Genomic DNA, 23,429 nt, shown 5'->3' on the forward strand with positions numbered 1-23,429 from the left:
GATTTCATGGATTTTTAATTTGTTTTTTTAAATGGGGCAGAGTTGTTTGCAAACTTCAGTTTTTAGTAATGGGTAGCTTCTTGAAAGAAACAGGAAGGGTTGAGGCAAACTAGCTGTGCTGCTTGTTATCCAGATACCAGTATTTCCAGCTCTTCTGCATTTGGAATTGCTGGCAAACAGGTAGTGTGGTTGTAATCTCAGGTAACCACAGGTCAAATGAAACAGGGTCATCATTCTTGCAGATCATGCAGGCAGAAGAAATGAGACCTTGAGGTGTTTAATTGTGATCTAAGGCACTAAGAAATGTCTGGGAAACAGCAGGCTGACTGACCTCGGCTTGGTCACTGAGAGGACTGAAGCACTGGTCCTCCTGGAAGTCATTTCTAGGCACATGAAGAACAAGAGAACAGGAAACAGCCAAACATTAATTTACCATGGGCAAATTCTTCCTGAGTGTGAAGAAGTGACGGAGACAAAAAGCTGTTGGCAAAGGGAGAGCAGAAGGCCTTGTTTACTTTGATGGTACCAAGTTTTTTGATGCTTTCTTTAGCATCCCTGGAGCCAGACTGAATTGCCCCTAGATGGATTGTTGGATAGACTGCAGCATGTGAAAAATTGGCTGAGACAGCATTGAACTGGCAGAGAGTTATTGGCAGTGCTCCTTGGGGCCTGATACTGGTGCCACTGTTTAATATTTTCATTGGTGATACAAATGATGAGTTGGAGTGCACCCTCCAAGTATGCATCAAAGGTGACACCAAATTGGTGGGAGTAGTGGATTACAGGAGCTGCCATTCAGAGGAACTTGAGAAAGCTGACGTGGACTACCAGGAGCCCAAGAAGTTTAACAAAAGGAAAGGCAGAAAACAGCTTTGCAGAGAAGACCTGGAGATCCTAATGGGCAGTAAGTTGACTAGAATTCAGCAGCAAGACCTTGTAGCCACAAAAGCAAACTGTAGGCTGGGCTGCGTGAGCAGGAATGTAGACAGCAGGTTGAGAAAAGGGTTTTCCTGCTCTGAGCTCCTGAGACTGAACACCCATACAGAGGGAATGTAGGGAGCACAGTCGAGGACCACTCAGGGCGTTGGGTCAGAGCACATAACATACCAAGAAAGGCTGTGAGAACTCCTTGTGTTTCACCTGAGAAGGCTGAGTGGATGCTCCAGCTCCATGATGATCCAACTATCTGTAGGATCATTATGAAGAGGAGGGACCTAGACTCCTTTTAGAGGTACATAGTGAAAGGATAGGTATGAGGTGATTGTCAGAAGTTTCAGGTAGTGAAATTTGGGTCGAGCATATATGGAAAAATACCCTCCATTGTAAGACTGGTGAAAGAGATGGTGAATACTCTATCCCTGGGTGGGGTCCTGGGTAGCATGTTTCAGCTTTGAAGTTAGGTCTGCCTTGAGCAGGACTAGAGATTCCCAGGTGATGATTTAGTATTTATTATTGCCCTTTTCATGAAATAATGGTTTGTTAATGCATGAAAATTAATCTATATTATGGCACTTTAAGAAGAACAATGCAAAAGTATTTTTTCCCTAAATCTTTCACATGCAGCTCATGTCACATTTCTGGCTTTAGATCGTTTGAAGTGGACGTTGTTGAATCCTGTGATTGTCTTTCTATGAATTAAAAATAAGCCAAGTCTCTTTCTCCTTAAAAGAGACTGTTATGTTCAGCAGAACTCGAGGTGGTGATGCATTTTTGCATATGAGCATGCATATGGCTTGAGAATGGGAGCATTGTCTACAGCCCTGCTTACTTTTGATGGTTTAGTTCAAAGCTTATTTGAGAGAGATTGTTAGGGAAAAACTCTGAAATGTCTTCTAGCATCAAGCTATCTCCCTGACAAAGAACACGTTTTCTTGGTAGCTTGTTTTCTTCCAGGAATTTGAAATCATTCATACTCAATGTCCACAGAGCTTCAGGAGAATGTGACCATAATGCTACAGTGAATTCCCATCAATGAAATATGGGCCTACTCAGTTACACACTTACACATTTTTTTCCATTATACGGGGCTTTCTAGCTCATACTGGTATATATGTAGCTCTCAATTAAAGCAATTTTAAAAATAATTTTAAAAATTGTGCTATGAAAGTAAAGCTACTTCTTTTTAGAATTTTATAAGCTGTGTGGGTTTGATCTTTAGACCTTTTCCATCAGGTGAAGTACTGTAAATGTCCATGCAGAGTTTTAGCTCAAATTTCACTTGCAGAAAGAGCAGTAGACGTACTGATGGTGGGTTGTGTCCTGGGGGAACTGCTTTGCTAACTTGGCTCATATCATTTTAATGCATGGGCTCTTAGGGGGGACATACTGGAGGGAATACACAAAATTTTCTCATCCTAGAAAGAACTTGAAACAATATAGGCCAAAATTTCCATGCCTTTTTAATGGATTAATTGAATTAGCCAAGTAGAACAATTCAGGCAATGGGATAATGGAACTATGGAACTTTAAATTATTTTTATTATTTTGATAGGTGTCTAAAGGTGAGTTTAATATGCTAAATAGCTGAGGCTGCTTTATTGAGGTTATGCATGGAATAAGACAGCATTCTACCTTCTGAGGGCTTTTTAAGTAACATTGTTTATTCCTTTCCCTTTATCTGTGTGTTATGTAATTTTTTTTTTACTCTTTCAGGCATTGTGTACGTATGCCCTGTTCTTGTATTCAGGGGCAACTTTGTGACTTCCTGCATCTCCAGATCTTTCTGTTGCTTAGCATCCAGTTGCCCGGGGTAGTTGCACTATCCCATAAGTTTTCCAGGACCTGTAGGTGGATTATTACGCCAAGGATGTCAGATGCAGTCAGATCAGGCAGGTTTGGCGGTGTGTGGAAGGGGCTGTATGCATGAGGGGTGGGCGACAGGGCTCGGATCCCGAGGTGCTCCCGGGCTGTCCATTGGAGCGCTGGGTCACACCAGCAGATGGGGTTGTCCAGCGAGCTCCTTGCTCTCGGTGCCGTGGAGGGATGATGCCACTGGCTCAACAAGGCTGTGCTGCTTCCCAGGGGCTGAGCAGGGGCTGTGGGGTGCAGGGGCAGCAGTGTGGCCCTGCAAGGAGGACGAGCTGCCTGTCGCTCCCTTTGCATCTTCTCAGCTCCAAGACGCCCACCCGGGGCCGCATCCAAAGTGCGCCTTGCTGGGCATGTGTAATGTCTCTGTGATTACCCATGGAACAAGCACACAGAAAGACTGCTGAATGTGGAAATTTTCTTCTCGGTTTCTTCATTTTCTGGAAGGGAGAGATGGCAGAAGGGAGAAGGGACTGGGATCAGAGTTGAAAGTCCCAGTTGGACCGTGAATCTGTTTCTGACCTTTTGTCTTAAGATTTTTTCCTCTGTGCTAGACTCTTCATAAACTGCCAAAGTTAGGAAGATAGCAATGTTCCCACCTTTTACTGAAGTGCTTTGAATTCAAGAAAGAATTAATAAGATCTAAGGTTTGGAGGTTTTTTTTCCCCCCAGAGAATTTGTTTCTGACACAGCTAACAAGTCTTTCAGTAGAATAATAACAAAGATGATGTTTGGTATTGGTAGGTTTTTACCTTTGGCTCTATCTCAGACTCTGAGTTCTAATACTTTTTCTATAGCCATAGGTAGGCACAAAATTTGTATGTTACTGTAGCTCTGAAAAAGTATATTATAGAAACAGAACCATCTTACTATAAGGCTGTCAGAGGTTTATTTTGAAGAAGCCCAGGTACTTTCCTTGACTGGTTGGCTGCCTGACACTATCTTCCATAAATTTCCAGGTGGAATGGAAGCATGTAACACGGCTTTCCATACATCATAAGTTCAGGATTTGATAAGCTCTGCATGTTTCACACAAATTGTCTGCATGGTACACACTGCAGGTCTGATGCTGTCTTGGGCACACTACTGCATGTGCATGTTTAGCCATTTTTTGAGGTACGTGGTGAGCCCAGTTCTTAACACTTGTAGAATAAGAGAATATTTGAGATGGGACACAGAAGACATGAAGTAATTGTTCCCATTATGAGACTAATATGTAAAGTGGCCAGATTTTGCTGTGTATTTTAAGTTTTGGGCCTGTGTAATATCACAGGTTGGGTTGAGTATAAAACAGAAACCTTTTGATATGGCACTGTGGATTTTTTGCTTTATCCAGTGTGAGAAATGTTTAGAAAACGCTTTTTGTTCCAGGATTTTCTTGTGCGTTTAGTTAACACCCTAGTTATTTACAAACTTCTAGTAAGTCAAAATTTTCTCATGATAAGGAGTCATTAAGCTGTACTGAAAAATATATAATGAACTGACATTTGTGCCTTGTTTCCATGGATAAGATGGATACAGTTGGGGGTTTTTTCCCCCCTTTTTCTTTCAAGGGGGATACCTTCAAATACCTATTTCTTTAGTTCTGAAATCAGCTGTATTCTGGCCCAAATTCAGTTTATCAGAATGCTCAAACTTAGGCTTAATTCAAGCATCTTATTTACCATTACATGGTGAAGAATCACATCATAAAATAGCAGGAAGTGATAAAAATAATGAACTTCATAAAAATTTTAAAGATATGGAAAAGTTTCTTATTAAATTCCAAATTGAAATAAAAAACATAATAACCACTAGATGGCACTTGAAAATTGTGTATTAAAATAATACATCTTCTTTCAAAATCATTACAAATGTTCATGGGCCCAAAAGGTTTTTATGTGGATCTGCATAGTTTTGAGACACAGTGATACTTCCAAAACCAGAGCTAAAATTCCTTTAGCTTTAGTATCTCTTTCTGTGATCAGACTAAACCACTGCATTAAGGAATCTAGTCTGAATTAAAAGCTCATTCATGAGTCTTAAAATGCTGCCTTTAGCAAGATGCTAAATACAAATATAACTGATAAATGTGTGCAAATTAGTTTGGTTTCCACTTACTTTTAATGGAATCACAGGATTGTTTAGATAGGAAAAAATCTTGAAGATCATTGAAGTCCACCACTAAGCCATGTTCTTAAGTGCCACATCTACATGTCTTTTAAAAGATCTCCTGGGATGGTGACTTAACCAGATCCCTGAGCAGCCTGTTCCAGTGCTTGACAACCCCTCTGGTGGGTAAATTTTTCTTTATATCCAATCTAAACCTGAGGCCATTTCCTCTTGTTGTTTGGGAAAGATTTGTAGCCATTTGTTCTAGCAAAATTATTTTCCTCCTTGGCATTCTGTTTACCTACTTGGGTTATGCCTAATATGAGATGCAATGTATTTTGGCAAGGTGTTGTTGCTTCAATATGGTCAATAGCTTGGAAATTAACTCAGAGTTTGTTAGGAAGGGGTTCATACAGGAAACAAACTCACAGGGGTTCACTTCTCATTTTTGGCTTTACACACTTGCCCCTCTTGGTAGGGGAAGAGGGTGGAAGGTGATTGTGAAAATTTGATTGTGAAGAAAATATTTTAGTAGCCCAGAATTTATTAGCAACTCAGTCTTGCAGTATTTCTGTTCTGAACATGGCACAAGCCCCTTTTATTTGAAATTCTTGTGTAGCCTTTTTATGGTTGTTTCTGAAATACATAAGACTTACATTACCATGATTTATGGGCTTTATATTGAAGATGCACAAAGCTGAGTAAATACTTTCTGTAGCCATTAATTTGATTCTTCTTCCATAAGAGCAGTGGGTAGTAGCTGTACAAGGGAATGTGTAGATAACTGCCTTAGCCTATTGCACTTGAATTGAAGACAGCAGAAGCAAAGAAAGTATAATATGGGGTTGTGCAGGAATATTTTATGGCCTATTAAATATGTATTAAGGGAGTAATTCTTTCATTTGCTCATACAGCTGTATATGGTTCCCCTGACACTGGTGGTAATTATGAGTGAATTTTATTATGAAAGCTCTGTTACGCACATGGTAAACTTTAGAATGGGTTACAGTAGTGATGGACACAGCTGCACTGTCCTGGATTTGCAGAAGACACTGGGACACAATCAACAAGAGGTGAAACAGAGAGTTGAACAATTTTACCATTCAGCTGTGCTCCCCCTGCGATGTCTGCTGCAGGAACGTCTCTTCTTTGTGCCGCTCTGCGCTGCACAAAAGCACTTGGCTGTGTTTCTGCCATGACTGCACCCTACAGCAATTTGTATGCCTGTTAATCACAGATAAAAACAGAGTTTTGGGAGTGGCAAGTCTAGAACATTTTTTAGTTTTTTTTTCTTTCATTCATAGTGTCTCACCCTCTGAAGGCTGTGAGCAGAACTCCAGGCCGTCATTCTTGTTCACATAAAACTTTTTAACTTTGATTTCTTACCTGATAGGCCCTTCAGCAAGGAAGCTGTGGCTGAACTGCAGATGCCCTCCTGGGAATGAGAATGTTCATGCACTGAAATTCATTAAGTTTTTCCTGTGGCCATCTTACCTGTAAGCTCACTGGCTCTAAAAATTCTGTATGCTAAGATTAAGCATTTAGTGACTTGCAAAAGCTAGAGAACTAGAACTCCTGGTGATCCATTTGACAAATCACAGATACTTTCATTTTGCAACATTGAAATAATGGCAAATGCAGGAATGACAGCAGTCTTTGGAAAAGCTGCTCCCCATGCAGGCTCAGGTAGTCCTGCCCACACAGGGATACAAAGCAAATTTTTCGTAGTGTGCTTTCTCAGCTCTAACTTGCTGAAAGTCACTGTTTTTTTTGCATTGTGCTGTTGCTATGGACTTTGATGCTCTGCAGACAAGCACTCATCTCCTGTCTGAGAGGTGGTTCCATTTTATAGTCTATTCTGTGTTCCTGGAGGAAAAGTGCTCTGCTGATAAATTACTCTGGTGTCAGTAGAGGGCTTTGAAGCGGTTGTTGTTATTATCTCCCCTCTGTGGGAGGAAATATCGCAAAGTAGGTTGGGCTCTGCTGCCTCTGTATTTTGAATTTCAGGCAGTTATTTTGCTCACCTTCCCAGGTTTCTTGGGGCGCTCTCTCCTGTTGTGGTAGCAAATGTAGAAACAAAACTAAATGCTGCTTTGGAGAAAAAGGACTGCCAGAATTTTCAGGCTATGTGGGTTACATTTCCACCTAGGAGGAGAGCCAGGTTTGGTAGTGCAGGTGTCCCAGTAGGTCCCTCCCCTGGGTGAGTGACCTCACCTACATGTGCAGGAGGCCTTGCCCTGCTCCCCAGTTTGTGGTTCCTTTGCATTAGCACTGCACAGAGCATGCAGTGAGAGAACCCCCCTCCCTGCCTGCCCTCCAGGAGCTCCAGGCAAAGGAAGTTGCTAGGCTAAATAATCCAGGTGCATTATTCCAGCTGATGCACAGGGCTGTAGGCAGATCTGCTGGTGATCTTTTGGTATGCAGGGTGGTTAGCATCTGGTGTCCAGAAAGGTGGATATCACCGTAAGAAATGCTTATCTTCTGCACTTTATGACCCAGAAATATTGGCTAGCAGAGTGTGTCACTGGAGTGTTGCTTGTTGAAGTAAGTATAGCTGTAGTCTGTGACTTAGTGGGTTTCTGGTTTTTGTGTTTCTACTTCAGTTACTGAAATCTAAAACACAAATGTCCTACTTTAATTTAAATTCAAGACACCAAAAAGTCTTAAGACCTGAGTCTTCAGACAAATGCTTTTACCTAAGTGACTCTAGGCTCCTGTTAATATGCTTCTGTTTGAGTAGATACGTTACTGACTTGCAGGCCCAGACCTTTTTCTGCAAGGCAAACTCTTCCATCAATTCTTTCCCTTCATCTGCACTGCTGAGCCACTTCACAGAAGCAAAAGGTGCTACAGTGATTCAACATAGTTTTTTTCATACTAGACAAAGCTTGGTTGATTTCTTTGCATTAAAAAATGCCAAAGAAAATATTTCTTATTTTGCATGTCTGAATGAAAAGAGAAAGAGTAGAAGTTGAAGTTTAAACTCTATTGACTTGTGTTGTACCTTGCTTCTCTTCCCCTTCAGCAGGTATGAAAGGGACACTTAAAAACCCAAATTTTTAAAAAGTGCTGTTGACATTTTTTTAATGATCTTGGGGTTTAATTTTATGTATTAGAGAACAAAGAAAGCAAGCAACTGCTATCTTGAGTTTGAGAATAAGAAACAGTTTAAAATAATTTCTGAAGATGGAAGAGTGTGTCATTAAAAATTAACTAACACTTGTAGCTGTGTAGCTAAGTGTTTCATGTGGTGACAGTCTCTCCCAAACCTCCGCTGGCAAACAGGACCCCATTGAGTCTCAGCATGTCCCCCATTAAACCATCACATCTCTGAAAATTAGAAAGCTCATTAATGGCTTTCTGCTGTGAAGCAATAAAGAGTATATTCACTGACTGGTCAGCAATTAGTGCCAACTAGTTTTTGTCTTACATTATAGAAATATTCTGGTTCAGTTATTTCAGAGCTAAAAGAAACTTACTTTTTTTATTAAAAAAAACACTTTTTGTATTTGTGTAGGTGTATTTTATAGCCAGCAGTCTCCTTTTGCTTTCATGTGAAAATTCAAATACCTCTTCAGCCCACTAGACTGCTGAGAACATGAACTCATTTCTCAGTCTCCTGTTTCTTTATTGAAACAGCTCAAATCACTGACTCAGTAGTCCCCAAAACAACAAGCTATTAGTGTCATAGTTCAGTCCTCTCTTTTCTTATTAGCATTTGTTTTTATCATGTAGTAGAGAACTCAGATAGTGTAAAACAGAGCAGAAAGTGTGAAAAATCCACTTGAAACTCTGCCTTTGCTCCTTTGTACCAGTAATCTTCACTGAGTCAACCAAGGGCCCAGCTGGGCTCCAGGAAAGGTGGGATGTTTTTTTTAAGGGAACAGGAAATCTGAAATTCATTTCCACTGTCCGCATGGAAATGACAGTTGCTGAAGCTCAGATGTTGTTCTATGGAGAATCTTCCAACAGGGAGTACACCATAGTCACAATCCATATCTACAGGGTTCTGCTTTTGCAGGTCTTGCATTTCTTTCTAACCAGTCTTACAACATATGCCTTAGAGTATTTGGCTGCTTTTGAAGACCTTTATAAGGATTTTGGTGTTCATGGATGTAGTTCATTGAGTGTAGCTTATTTAGCATCATAATGATAATAAGAATAGTAGAAGATTAAATAATGTAATAAAATAATAATAATGGCAGATCAACACTGGCATGAAATAGTCCCAAAATTAGCACTTCAGAAGTTGGTCACCTGTTTTATAAATAACAGAGGAAGAAAGCAAAAAAACAAAACTTAACATTACCAAATGTAATCAAATGCTTGTTGTTAATGAGCACTTAAAAAGCAATGACTTCTAAATGGTTATGTATTTGAAATAGAAACATAGGCAGTAAAAAGCTAAACAACATCTTCTCCCCTGCTTGCCCTCCATCTACCTCTTTTCTTAAGGACATTTTTTTTTCCTCTGAACCTCTATTAGCTATACATATTTATAAGACATCCAAGAAGATTCTTTGATTAATGTTTCTAGGACCAGAAGGACAGCCAGCACACACACACACAAGAAAATTCTTAAATTTTTTGTACTGATGTAATATTTCTGTAGTGTTTGATCTGTATATGCACTGAAAGTAGGTGTAGAATGTCACCCTGAAGGTATCTTGCTGTCAATGGATCATGAATGTCAGCCTTGACAGATATCCTCTAGTGACATTATAAAGCATATGCGGCTTATTTTAAGGAAATCTGTCCATACCTTTGTCTTGTCGAAATATTCCTACTTTCTCCCTAGTGGTTGTCACTTCATTTTTGTCATCCTTAAGCTGAGAAGTAACTTGTAAAATCTTGTTGCCTGGTTTTAATAATTTCTACTCTTGCAAACTTGTAAAAGCCATTACATCTGCCTTAAAAGATACATGATATTTGTACTTACATCTGTAGAAGAAATTGCTTTTTGTTTAGTGTTCTGGTTCATAAATTCCAGTTATTGCAGACTTTGCACTTCAGGTGTTGTGTATCTTCTCTACTTTCAAGCCCACATCTCTCATAGATTGCATATGGCTTTTTCTGTGACTTTCTATGGAACTTTGTAATTGCCCAGCTTAAATGTGTGCTTCAGTCCTTCTAGGGTCCAAGTCCAGTTCTTCCTTTAGAAGCATGCTGGTAGAGATACTTGCCAGTGCTTGGGGATCCCTGAACGAGAAACAGATGGTATTTTTGCTTGCTTCTGTCTGCCAGCTTCCAGTCTCTCATGTGAAACAAGCAGCTAACATGCTATTGACAATGTGTCAAGGGGAAAAAAAAATCAGATAAATAAATAGAATCTGAAGAGTCAGGTAACTGGATTCCATTGATGTTTTGCCATTCAAGAAGTAAATAATGCCAGTAAAACTTTCACTATTGTTTAATCATAATCATACATGTATTCTGCTACATCTTGCCAGAAGGAAAATGTCCATATCCATGTTAGCTGTATTTTGCATTTGCCTGGGTTTTTTTATGGGTTTCTCTCATAATTATGTATGTGAATGTATCAACAATTAAGACACAAATGCCCATAAAATGAGGACATAGAAAAATAAAAGATGAAGCAATCCTGTGGAAAACAAGTTTACCATACTATGTTGGCATCCATTTTTAACAGGAAAAGTCATATGTAATGTAATAAAGAATTAGAACATCTTTTATTATGCCAATCCTATATTTGACTGAGGGGCATCAGCAAAAAGTGCACACCAAAAAAAGTTTCTGAAATGTAGGTCAAAACTTACAGGGACCTGAATAAAAATGGGGAAAGAAGATTTGGAAACACAAAAGTATGTAAAAAAAATAGGATATGACCCACCCTTAAGGTGAAGAAAATAGTTTTACATGTTTGTGTTCTGGATTACCCCCTATTGTAGAGGAAAGAAGAGCAGGCATAGAGGGTAGAGTACATAGCTTGACGTACTTAAGAAGTGAGGGACTTTCAGGCCATAATGTAAACATAAAGTTTGAAGTCTGTCTGTGGCCTCAGTCCTTCCATCAGTGGGGTCAAAATCAGGAGGGTTTTTGTTGTTGACCATTGCAGAGATTTGCTCTGAAGCAGAAGCAAAGAATGAGTATGTTTCTGTGGTAAATGGTGCTTGTATGACATCCAGGATCAACTTACTCTGTGTTGTAAAATGGTTCACAATTTAATAAAACAACCTAATGAACAATCCCTTGAATTCCTGAAGCTGAGTGTTCATCTTTACTTTAGCACTAATGTGTGATGAGCTTTGATTAATTTATTTTAGTGGTGAGTGTTTAATACCTAGCCTTCATGCATGGAAAAGAAAAATTATTTGTGAGCCCAGCTATGGTGATGAGGTATAAGGTACTGAGAGCCCCTTTGGGATTTGCAAGGTGACTGGTGCCTGGCTCTGGGCTGCCTTGCCAAACTCGGCATAGTGCATAGGCAGTGCCTCAGGGGTGATTGAGAACATGTGTAAAATACACCTAAGTCCTGTGAAGTCTTCCCTTGCTCATCTTTTTAAGGGCAGCAGGTAGAGGTGCCAGCTCTAAAGACAGTGCTGTTGCTGAAATAGCCCTGAGACTTCAGCTGAGCTTTGTAAAGGAGGATCATGGAGCACTTCTGAAATGGTAATTTAGTTTCACACTAACAAGGTAGAAGGCTACTAGTAGTACTCATCATACTTAGACTGATTGTAGACAGAAGCCATATGATTAGCTCATGTACACGAGTGAGTGTTGAGGGCTGGAGTAGCTCTCCCCATTGTACTTGTAGCGTATTTATCCTGCTCAGAAATAGGCCACATGCTTTATTGACTGCAGTAATAGGCAGATCTGTATCATTTAGCAATCTGAACGAATCTCTGCTGCCCACAGGAGCTGAAGTTCCTGCTTGAACATTAACTCAGCTTTGTTGATTTGTGTCTGAAAATACCCCAAACAAAAGCAAATGGTGGTTCAGCACTTTAGGAAGAGAGACAGATGGAGAGGACAGTGCAGAGTGGTACATGGCAGAGATCATAGTGGGATAAAAGCAATTTCAAACATAGATTTTGTGACACTGGATAGTGGCTTAATTTTCCACCCTTTAATGCTTTTTTTTTAAGCCAAAGTGGTTTGTGTATTTGGATCTGCTTTGCAAGTCATGGACGAAAATTTAGGTGAAATGGTGCATGGTTATGTGGTGTTCCAACTCCCTGCAAGAGTTGATTACAGAAAATGAACAGAGGAGCAGGTGATACGAGATCAAAGTATAAATGTTTTCCAGGTAGAAGTGGCATTATGTGGTTAGCAAAGTATGTCACTTAATGGGATGAAGTTACTACAAAGTTACAGAGTTTCCTTAATTAGTAGAGGGGGCAGGTACTGCTGACAAGTGAGGAGGATCTAACAAACTTCAATATACATCCAGGAAAATGCCATTTTAAAATGTAGGTTAAAATTCCTGAACATACTTCCTTCGGGCTTCAGTTGTTCCTCCAGCAAGCAGTGTCTGAAGGTCCTTCAGCTTTCTTCACTGTTAAGGTCTGCAGGGGAATGCTCGTGCATGTTTCTGGTGCTAACAAAGGCACATTGCCAAAATGCCAGTGAGTTAACGAACAAGAAGCACCTGGAAGAGATAATCCAAAACAGAAATAGTGTGCACTAAATGTAGGAGTGTGGCTGGAACTGTGCAAGATGGTTCTTGTGGGGCATTTGCCCCAGAGGTGGTGGAGTGGCTGGGGCAGCTGGTCTATGTGCAAGTGTGGCAGTTTTCTCTTGTGCCACTATAGGCTGAAACGTTAGTGTTGCACTGGGCATCTTACAGAAAGCAGCATCCTAAAATGCACTGTGGCCTTGCAGTTACAAGGCTTGACTCTTTCCATGCCCTTTTCCTGAGAGTCAGCAGCACAGCTTCTTCTGGCTTTGCCTATGGGACCAGGGCTTGGTGCAGCTGCTTTATCCTGCTGGTGAGAAACTCCTGTGAGACTTCATCAGATTTACTGGCTTTATAAAGATGTAGCTGGCTAACCACTCTTTAAGTTCAGTTTGTTTTGATGTTTGTGTTGTTTTCTTGGAAAGCTAGCCATGCTCCTGTCAGGATTGCCGCTGATATTACACTATGCTAACAGAAGGCTACAAGGGACCAGACTGTGTGCCAGCAGCACTTGCTTGCTGTGCACTTCAGTACTTGGATGTGATGTGCTGGTTTTATTTGTTTATATATATGTATTCATTTGTCTCTTAGTTGAGTAGCACATCTCTTAAGTCAGCCCTTAAACTGATACTTTGGATGTGTTAAGCATGTATTTTTACTAAGAGATAGTTCTGAGGTATTTTTTAGATAAGGACACATACACAACTGAATATGATTTGTCTTCTGCATACACTTGGCTCAGCACAAGGTTTATGTTTCCTGTGCAGTACTTTGGAAAAGTCAGCATAACTATCTCTGGTTGTTTGCTTCAAATTTGTGTATTGAAATTCACTTCTCTTTGGGATTCAGATTTCCCTGTTGCACCTTTTAATGGCACTGGACAAATCCTAGCTCATAGTATCATGGGGGTCTGTATCAACATTGGTGTATGTAAGTGCATGATTAACACGAGTGGCTGGTGATGTGATCCACTGTGAGAAAGAGGAATGTCCTGACATTGACATTTGCAGTGGCAAAATACGAAAAGCTGCAGGGGATATAGGTGTGAGAGAGCTGTGGAGTCTCTCACTCACTTGGCTAGTGAAGGACTTCTCTGCCATCCTTGAGACAGATACACATTTGAGAGCTGGACTAGGTGGCATCCTTACTTCATAGTTTTAAATTGTATTGCTAGTAACTCTAGGCATTACATGGAAGTGTTAAGATTGCATGAAGTACATCCCTGGTTACATTGATAATTGGAATAAATCTCTATCTAATATCTTGCCAGAAATTTCTGAGAGTCTTGCACTGGTGCCTCATATATTTGTCACTGGGTTGATGGTCATTTATGCCTAAGGGTTTGTTGTGAATTTGTCAATATTTTTGCATGACAGGTCACAGTAATGAAAGGCAGTAGTAGGAATAAGGATCACTCAACAGAAGGTGAAGGAACTGGGAAGCGACCAAAAAGGAAGTGTCTTCAGTGGCATCCCCTGCTTGCCAAGAAACTCCTTGACTTCTCTGAAGAGGAAGAAGAGGAAGAAGAAGAGGAAGATATTGATAAGGTAGATTTAATTAGATGCTTTGACCCAAGATGGTTAATGGTGGATCAGATTCTCCATAGCTGTGTTTTTTATTTGGTGTTGTCTTGTTCTTTTTTGTGAAGAAACACAGCCAATAAGAAGTGATGCCATGCGGTGCCTGTAAGGCTGTAAAAGCAGGTAGTGACACAAGAAAGTGAATTGTTAACCATGCCTTGAAAATAGTGGACAAATTTTAGATGGACAAAATACTAGACTGGAGTAGTTTTATCTGTTTTGTTTTAATAATGTGTTGCACATCCTAGTCTTGACTGCTCAAAGTGAGTTTTTGATGTGCTTTTTTTCTTAATTGTTTATTTTAGACATGAGGTTGGCTTGTGCTTGGTATCTTTTTCTAGTGGCTCTGAAGGGCATACCAAACTAAAAGTTTCATTCTTCTTTTTTAAGGATTAAAAACCTACAAAAATTAAAAAGGAAAAAGAAGGAAAAAGCTGTCTACAATTTTTACTATCTTTTCATGTGAAATTCAGTGTATCCTCCACAGAACTGAGTGCACAGCAGAAATAATCTGTCTCTGGTTTGATACTTGGTATTTTGGTGCTGTTCAATGATGCTGACCTTACCCTTTTTTCATGCCATGTGGCACCTCACACTTTTCCAGTTAGACTCATTCTCTCTATCAAGAAGTGGGAACTGTTTATGCAGATGTGATGATTCCATCATGTGGCTAGCGTTCATATTTGTATCTCCTTGGTGCCTTCCTAAGGCAGGAATGGAAAGGTCAGTGCTGAGGAGACTGCCTTGATCCATACACAGAGAGGATGACCTTGACAAGGATAAGCAAGAGCCTGATTCTCTGATGGTGCTTTCTGTTGACCTTACAGGTCTTTTCACAACATGGTATAAAATAGCAGCGTCGCAGTTAGTAGGAGGTGGTTTTCTGTCTCATGCAGTAAGTTCTGTGGCTTGTCCCTTGTTGGAAAGATACGCTGGCCTGTAAGTGGAGAGAGCAGATTTTGGCAGTGTATTCTGTTGAGATTTGCCCTCTTGCCTCTGCTGGGCAGCTTTGTGGTGGCTGCTCTGCTGTGCTGCTCACAGGCTGAGCAGCGAACAGCAGGAGGTGGGGAAACAACTGACAAACTAACAAACTGTTGCTCCTTGTTTGCTGTGTAGTTGCAGACATGAATAATCAAACTCCCAGGTAGCTCTGGCTGCCTCATCCCACTAAGATGATTTCTAGGTCGTCAGAAGGAGGGCAGGAAAGATCTTGTTCCTCCTGCCCCTTTAGGACTGTTACTAAAGAATGGTCCTCAGCTTAGAAATTGTTCCACTTGGAAGTCGGTGTTAAGTCTTGCAGAGAGCATGAATGAACATTGGACCATCAGGTGAGGAGGTTTGATGTAGAACTCTGCGCTGTCTGGATGGAATGGATGGCCTTTGGAGACAGCTTTGTGCATCCATGTGCCTCTCCCTCACTCCCACGCAGCGCACACGGTCTCAGTCTTTGTGCGAAACGCGGATAACTGAGCTTACACCCCTTCCCTTTCGGTTCCGCCAGGTGCCGCTCCTTGGCCCTGATGGTTTAGAGCAGGATGCTGATGAGACTGAAGATGATGAGTCCTCAGAGCAACGAGCTCGCCGGCCAATGAATGCGTTTCTCTTGTTCTGCAAACGACACCGCTCTCTTGTGCGGAAAGAGCACCCTCGCCTCGATAATCGTGGCGCAACCAAGATCTTGGCAGATTGGTGGTCTGTTCTAGATCCAAAAGAAAAACAGAAATACACTGACATGGCCAAGGAGGTATGTTCTGTCTGAATGGTGGATGTAAAGGGAATTCATTACATATTTGTCTTCTTTTTCTCGGTGTATTAAATGTTTTCTGTGGGATCTTTCTCTTCCCTCCGTTCCTCAGCTTCACCATGGGATTATGGTGCTCAGAGCAGCTGCTGTTCTCGCTTTAATTCACTTGATCCTTTGGACCAGAATGGAAAGCAATTGGTCTGTGTACACAAACTAACCTGGCTCCGGTAGTCGTTGCTGTAAATATATGCACTTCGTGATTGTATCGCCTGATAATTTCTGCAGAACAAGCATTAACAGAAGGATAGTGGCCATTGTAAACAATAACATACTGTTTTGTGTCAGCTGACTAGTGATATCAGTGATGCCAGCTACTGTAATACAGGTGGACCAAACCAAAGGCACAGTCAAGAAATTTAGTCCCTTTTTACCTTTGATGCTAATCAATTAAATTGCTGGTGTTTCTTGAAGTGCATTCCCCATCAACCAGTTTCTGATACAGCAAGATTTGGTGAGTCCAATACCAAATCAGAGAGCAGTGACTAATCAGAGTCCGTTAACCAGGAGCAAGGAAAGGAGATTTATCCCCGTATTTCACAAAGTATCTTTATGTCAACTTAAAATTTAAATGAGCCTTTTGAAGAAGTGGCTTTCTTGATAAGCTATTGTCAAGAGGGCTGTGGTTATTGATGGTAGAGTGAGAAAGACAGCCAATTACTTAGGCTGATAACCTGACCCTGAAACAGATCCCTGTGATTACCTGCATGATACACATTGCACATAACCTTTGAATTCAATCTTAAATAAAAATAAAGGAACACCAGTGAGTAGGAAAAACATCTCTCTCCTTTGTTGAGTACACTAGTGCACTGTGAGAAGTGAAAACAGCTGTGAAAGGATTGGGAAAACTACTATCCATGCCTGCCTGGGATCTGAAGGTGTCTGCTACTGTTAACAGGATGTAAGGTCTGTCTGTTCTGTAGCTCATGTGAGCATGGAAACGTCCATAGGAAAAACAAAGTGTTTAGCATGGCAGGTCCTTTTTTAAGCAGGGTCTGTAGGATCTCTGTTGTTGCTCATCTGTGGTACAGTATTGGAACTTTTGAGTCTCAGCTTTGTCCAACCATTTCAGTTTCATTCTGCATTCCCGCTTACGAATTAGTGATATTTCTCTAAATGTCTGGAGAAAGCGCAATTAGAAGATTCAGTACAGATGACGAGAAAGGAAAGATGAGAATAAAGAAATATTTTTTGGAAGAAACAAACCCAGTGTGACTGTTTTTTTAGCCTTTTGTCTTGCTGAAGGAAACTTGTTCATCAAGAAGGAAAATAATTGCAGAACTTCTGTATGAAGTGACAGATCTGAAACTATTAATCATATTGTTATAGAAATCATTGTTCCTGTAGTGGTTTGGTTTTTTTGGCACGAAGAACAAATTGAATATTCAACGTCAAAGCGGAACAATAAATCTAAGTAGTTTACATCATTATAAGTAGTTCTAAAAATGTGTAGAAGAGAGATAGCGTATAATTTTTGTTCTTTAAACAGTGTATGTTACAGCAATAATTATCAGCTATAATGTGCTGTTGAATACATTTGGGCCTTCTTCACCAACAAGCCTATTCTCTGTGTGTGGATCGGTTGTTTTATTGTTACCACTTGTTTTTCACAGAAGCACGGAATGGTTGGGGTTGGAAGGGGCCTCTGGAGGCCTTGTCCAGCCCACTTCTCAAGCAGGTTCACCTAGAGCAGGTTGCACTGGTTCACCTGTAGGTAGGCTTACTGCTGAGACTGTCAAAAAGATGTTAATGTCAGCTTTAGTGAGAACCACCTGTTGGTACTTTCCTTTTTCCTAAAGAGAATGTATTTAAAATTCAAGAAGATGAGTGCCTTTGGAGGAAGATAAAAATACCATTGTACCAATGATTTTCTATTTGAGTACCTGTATAAGCTCACTGAGATTTAAGATACAGTGAGTTATCTTCTGTTACTTAAATGTAGCTTTTTAGTGTCCTTTGACTTCCGTCTGTCATTGCATGGCCTGTAGCCACCATCCTGGCAGGGCACACATCTCCCAGAGAACCCTATCATATCTGCTATCCCTCAATATGTCTTGTATACCCTGAGCTTCCAACCACTCTTTCAGAGATACAGGTGGGCCTTACAGAAGTGGTCCCTCCTGCTCTTCTACAGTCTCTAGAATGTTTTTTTACTACTCATTGCTGTAGCTCCCAAAATATTTATGTTAGATCATGTGCCATGCGAGAAGCTTTCAATTTCTTACCTGCTTACTACTAGCAGTGATATTACCTTAACAGTATGCAAGTCCAGGCACTTGTATATTTATTTACATGTGTCTAGCTGTATACAAGATACAGCATTTTGAAAGATAGTGAGGCGCCCAAACTTTTTGCTGGAGGAATTATGAGAAGTTTCCTAGACTGGACATCTGTCCCTTGACTCCCACTGAGAGGCTCATCAGGACTCTAGTTCATTCAGGCACTGTGGAAAATTTCATTATGTACCTGTCTGCACTTTGGAATGCCTTAATTACCTTGGAAAAACTGGCCCCACGCTCCCTCTATTTTTTATCTTGTGGTTTATGGTCTCTAGCAACAGTTGTAGCAACAATACAAGCCCTGGAGAGCTGGTGATGAACCTGCAGAGCTTGATGTCTGCTTTTGCTGGGGTTACCTTTATGAGTGGGCTTTCTGTTTCTATCCTGCAGACTTCCTAGATCAGCTTAAATTTGAAAGTTTCACTGTCTAGGATATAAGCCCAGTAGCTGATACATACTCAAAAAGAAACCAGAAGTGTTGCTGTACTTTTTAGCATTTTTCTTCAGTAAGGGAAATTAATCTGGCCGCTCATAAATATGCACCAGCATTTTTATTCACTTCAGTAGTAAGGGCAGTGTTCTTCTGTTAACTCTTACAGAACTTCTAGGAGTGTTCAGCTGCCTTAGAAAGTATCTGGTGAGATTGTTACTGTTCAATCCCTATTCCCTTGCTAGAAGACACTTCATTTTAAAATACGTCTTTGCATCAGCAAGATCCAGAGAGTCAGGATTGTTTCCTGCAGGGAGCAGCCTGATAAATGTGATTAGACATTAGAGTGGACTGCCCCAGAAGGTAGTGGAATCACCATACCTGAGGGTGTTTAAGGAAAGACTGTTACATGACTCTGAATACCATGGTGTAGTTGACAAGGTGCTTTGGTTCACAGGCTGAACTCGGTGATCTCAGAGGTCTTTTCCATCCTCACTGATGGTGTGATTCTGCTGCCATTCAGTGGCTAAGCTGAACACTTCTCCCTGCTGGTGGTGTCTCAGGTCCAGGCAGCCAGACTGAGAGCTTGCAGGTCTTGTGGTGCCCCTGCTTCGGCAGCTGCCTCAGGGTAGGAGGGGACAAATGTCCTGGCTGGCTCGCTGCAGTTTGGCAAGTCCACTGGTATGGACTGTAACGTGTGTGGTGCAAACCCTGCGTCCTTCAGAAGTGAAAAGTGGAGTGCTGTATTTTCTGGGATTTTTTTTTTTTTTAATGTTAGGTCTCTGGGATTCATGTGATATTTAATAGCATGCATTTAAAATTAAGCACGTGCTAACAGCTAGCCTGAGGTGTATCTGGAATCCACTTCTGTGAGCTCCTGTTCCTACCACAACTAGAGGAAGCAAATCTTTTTTTATTTGGTGATGAAAGCAACTTGGGGAGTTTTAACCTCAATTCTAAAGTGGCACCAGTCCTGCTGCATAGCAGAACATTCTCCAGGCTTTCACAAAACAGAAATTAGGCATCAGACCAATCCCACAAACACATCTTGTTCTATTTCTTACCTGAAACTTCAGAATATGACCCTGCTGGGCAGTCTGTGCCATTTGTTGTGGAAAGCAAGTTGCTGTCTTTGCATTCCATGTCCGGTACTTGTGTTTGGGTTGCATTTTTTGTGGTTTTCTATGGTTGGTTTGGTTTGCTTGTGTTTCGGGGTTTTTTAATCAATTTTAGACATCTGCTTAGACTAGCAGCATTAAGTTGCTTTACTGCACAGTTAGTTACAGGGAGGAAAGCAGTAGACTCCACTATTGTCTTTGACCTTTTCTTTTTACTGTGTAGCTCATTTAAGTTATCTTCTCATGACCCAAAGCAAAGTCTATCTTTGTTTTAGGCCTTGGTCTACTAGTCACAAAAGTCAATACCGAAAGGGTTTTTAAGATTTGGATCAGGCCCCTGTATGCATTTATAAAAAGTACTTCTTGACCATTGTTTAACTTTTTAAATTTTCTCTTTTTTTATCTTACGTGTTGAAACTGAGCAGTTCCAATGAGTTGTTGTCCCTCAGTTTGCTCTCTTCCCTTCAGAAAATGCAGCTGATGTTCACTTCTTGGCTTTGCAGAGAAAAAAAAAGACATTAATAGACCAGCTCACTTCAATTTCAACTCTTGTTGAAAACTGATTAAAAGCTTATTGCAGCCTCATCTCACAAATGGCATGCGTTCTAGTTCTCATTTGATGGGCAGCCTGTCGGCTTGTCAAATTACTCAATAGAATAATTCAATTACTCGAAGCAGCATTGCTGATATGAAGAGCTTATGTAGCTCATTGCTAGCGACTCTGTGCTTTTCACTCTGCAGGCTGGAAACATGATTTGTGAGTGGGCTGTGGCTTTAACAATGGAAGGCAAAGCTGCTTTGTCGTGTATTTCCTTTCCTCCTCTTCCTTTACCCTCCCCTTCCTATCCCTTCCCTCCACCAGGCTATTTTTGTGGTGTACTGAGCTCCCAGAGCAAACTGAGGGAAGGGGAAAAGGAGTGAGGTGAGCAGTGTCACAGTCCTTACTTTGCAGATTTAATACATACACCCTATTCAGAAAATACAGTGTGTATGTGGGTCAGTGATCCCTGCAGATTTTTATTATTTATAGCCGTTTCTATAAATACAGGACTTCACACAGCAGGATTCACGCAGTGCTTGTTTCTTGTAAACCGAAACGTTTTTGTCTGTGCTACGGTCTGGAGGTAGCAAGTGCCAGCTCAGAGGTGAAGATAGAAATGAAAGAAAGCAGTGCACGTGCAATGGTGACCCTGCCACAAGGCAGGCTGTTGAGCTGGGAAAACACTGTAGTGGCTCTAGCAGAGGACAAGGCTTGCAGTGCTATTTCTGTATTTGATGCCCAAGGGATTTTTTTTTCTGCTCTCTGTTTCTGTGCATGCATCTGCCTGAAACATAGGTGCTTCTCTGTGCCATGACTGGGACTGATGACAGCTGTGTGGGTGGGAACGTGTAATCACAGAACAAACTTCCTGCATCTGCCCTGCCATGTACTTCCAAACACAAAGCCGCTCTTTCGGTTGTTTGCTACCACTGAGAGCTACCCAGTCTTGAAGGGGTGTTGGGTTCCTTCTCCCTGTGGTGAGCACTGGTACTTGCTGGGTGTGCTCCCACAGCAGCAAGTGCTGTACACCCCTATCAGTTGTTAGGCAAACATCTGCAGCTGGAATGTGTGGCATGTTCCTCTGATTTGCCAGTTCTCAACCTTGCATAGCAACATATGTGTAATACTGAAATGCGGTCTTTCTGTTACTGTTAACATTCAAAAATCTTGGTATAATCTTGCCAGTAAAATTACTGGAAAATCTAAAACACCAGTTCTGTTTTGTGAATAAAATAGATCCTGGTCCTTTCCCCCACCCCCCCAAATTGTGGGATCCAGACCTATTCCCCCACCCCCCATGTGTAGTTTGGCTTCCTTTGTTTTGCTGCCTCATACTAAAAACACAGCAAACAACTGAGATGTGTGCTGGGTGCTCAAGGCCAAAGAATGTTCTAAATGGTCACAGTTTGTTTTATGCAGCCATACAGCGTGGTACGTTTTGGAAGGAGCACTGGGGTGGTATACCACAAGAGATACTGAATATGACATTAGACTGGTTGCAATTTCTTTTCAGTGCCTGGTTTGGGAAAGCATTTACTCAAATATTCTAAAATACTGAACTATTAGAGAAGAATGAGTGCAAGGCATCATGCCACATTTATTGCTAAATGTGTGTTTTTATTTAATTCAATCTAGAAAGTAAACCTGCAAAGAATTCGAGTATCTGTTTTTCAGAGCATGAGCATACAAGCACTGGGGAACAGTTTGCAGGATCAGAACTTCAGCCTGCTCTGGGTAATAGACCCTCAGGAGAGGAAAGAGAAAACCCATTTTTTTAGATAAAACTCTCCTTATCTTAATAATTCTTAGCAAATTGTGTTTGTGGTTGGACTCTAAGCATTAGATTAAACTGTTAAAAATCAATATATTTAAGGATTAGTTACTGTATTAAATCCTCTTATATGCAGTGTGCTCTGTTGCCCTGTGTAGAGTATAATGCCATGACTGATAATTTCTGTTTTCTTTTCTAGTACAAGGATGCATTTATGAAAGCAAACCCAGGGTACAAGTGGTGCCCCACAACCAACAAACCTGTGAAAACCCAGGCATCCAGTGTTACGAACAGGAAAAAGCTATGGGCCATTGCATCAGACTCTGCAAAAGACTTACCAAGCCCAAGGAAGGTAACCAAAAGTGAAGAAATGCCACAACTAAACTTTGGGATGGCAGGTGAGATTTCCATCCATGGTACTCAGCTGTAGCATCCTCATTTTGTCTGGGGATGTGGTATTGAAACTGAATTGGGATACCTGTTTTCTTTACTACACATGGTACTGTAGTGTCCCAGATTAAGTTACCAAAACTGTAGTTAAACCTCTGTGTAACAGTTTTCTAAAATTTTCCATAGTGCACGATTTATTTTCAAAAGTCAAGTCCAGATATGAGGCATCCTAACTCATATCCCCTGTAGGGCCCAGATTTGACTGGTTTTTGATCTCAGCTTATCTGCTGTTAGACACTTCCATTCTTTGGTCAAAAAGGAAAGTGCTGATTGTGTGCATTCTGTTTCTCTGTCATAGAATGCTCTACTCTTTTTAGTAATTTACTGTTTGAAAAAATAATTCATGGGTGTCTCAAGTTGAATATGTTAATATTCTTGTAGATTAATGTACCAGTGGGACTAACACTTTTGTATTTGTGTCAAGAGAAGCATAATTTAATTTCACTTAAATGTGCTCTTCTGCCCATTATATCTTGGAGGAGTAAATTCTAAACTTCTAAACATTTGGGGGGAAAAAGAAAGTGAAATGTAGGTGGAGTGCCTGAACTGGTGAAGAGCAGATAATCTCTCACTGATATCCATAAATAGCAGAACTATTTTAATCATAACCTTGAAATACAAGGACATTAATGTTAAATACTGGCAGTTTAAGAACCTAGCAGTCAAGGTTGAAAAAAAAAAAAATCCCTGCCATTCTTTTTTCCCTTTTGTTTTCTTTTTTTTTTTTTTTCTTGTTGAAAGTTTCAGATGCATCAGTATTTATAAAATTAGAAACTTTGTCATATCCTACCTGGTTTATGACAGGTGTGTAGCAGATAGGACTTCTCTGCTTGGAGAGATTGTGAGTTGGATAGTAGAAAATGGTTTCATGGAACAAGTTGTAAAAGAATGAGAAGGGATAAAGAGGCATGTATACCTTAGTAT

At 40.7% G+C, this 23,429-nt stretch overlaps 1 protein-coding gene across 12 annotated transcripts in view; it reads left to right on the forward strand.

The window, feature by feature from the left end:
- The window catches only part of BBX (BBX high mobility group box domain containing), a 141,650-nt gene that overhangs the window by 62,212 nt on the left and 56,009 nt on the right, over positions 1-23,429 (forward strand). For 10 of the 12 annotated variants that reach the window (XM_014253368.2, XM_014253371.2, XM_088052218.1 and 7 more), the window contains 3 exons: positions 13,909-14,079; positions 15,614-15,856; positions 22,255-22,453. In XM_014253368.2, coding sequence (XP_014108843.2) covers positions 13,918-14,079; positions 15,614-15,856; positions 22,255-22,453 — 604 coding nt within the window. In that variant the 5' untranslated portion in view covers positions 13,909-13,917. The remainder of the gene's footprint in view (positions 1-13,908; positions 14,080-15,613; positions 15,857-22,254; positions 22,454-23,429) is intronic. The other 2 variants (XM_088052216.1, XM_088052217.1) reach the window with 2 other exon arrangements.

Source organism: Pseudopodoces humilis, chromosome 2 (assembly GCF_049639895.1).
Source record: "Pseudopodoces humilis isolate 2021_Gansu_Grassland_sample_001 chromosome 2, ASM4963989v1, whole genome shotgun sequence".
In the NCBI taxonomy this organism is placed as follows: domain Eukaryota; kingdom Metazoa; phylum Chordata; class Aves; order Passeriformes; family Paridae; genus Pseudopodoces; species Pseudopodoces humilis.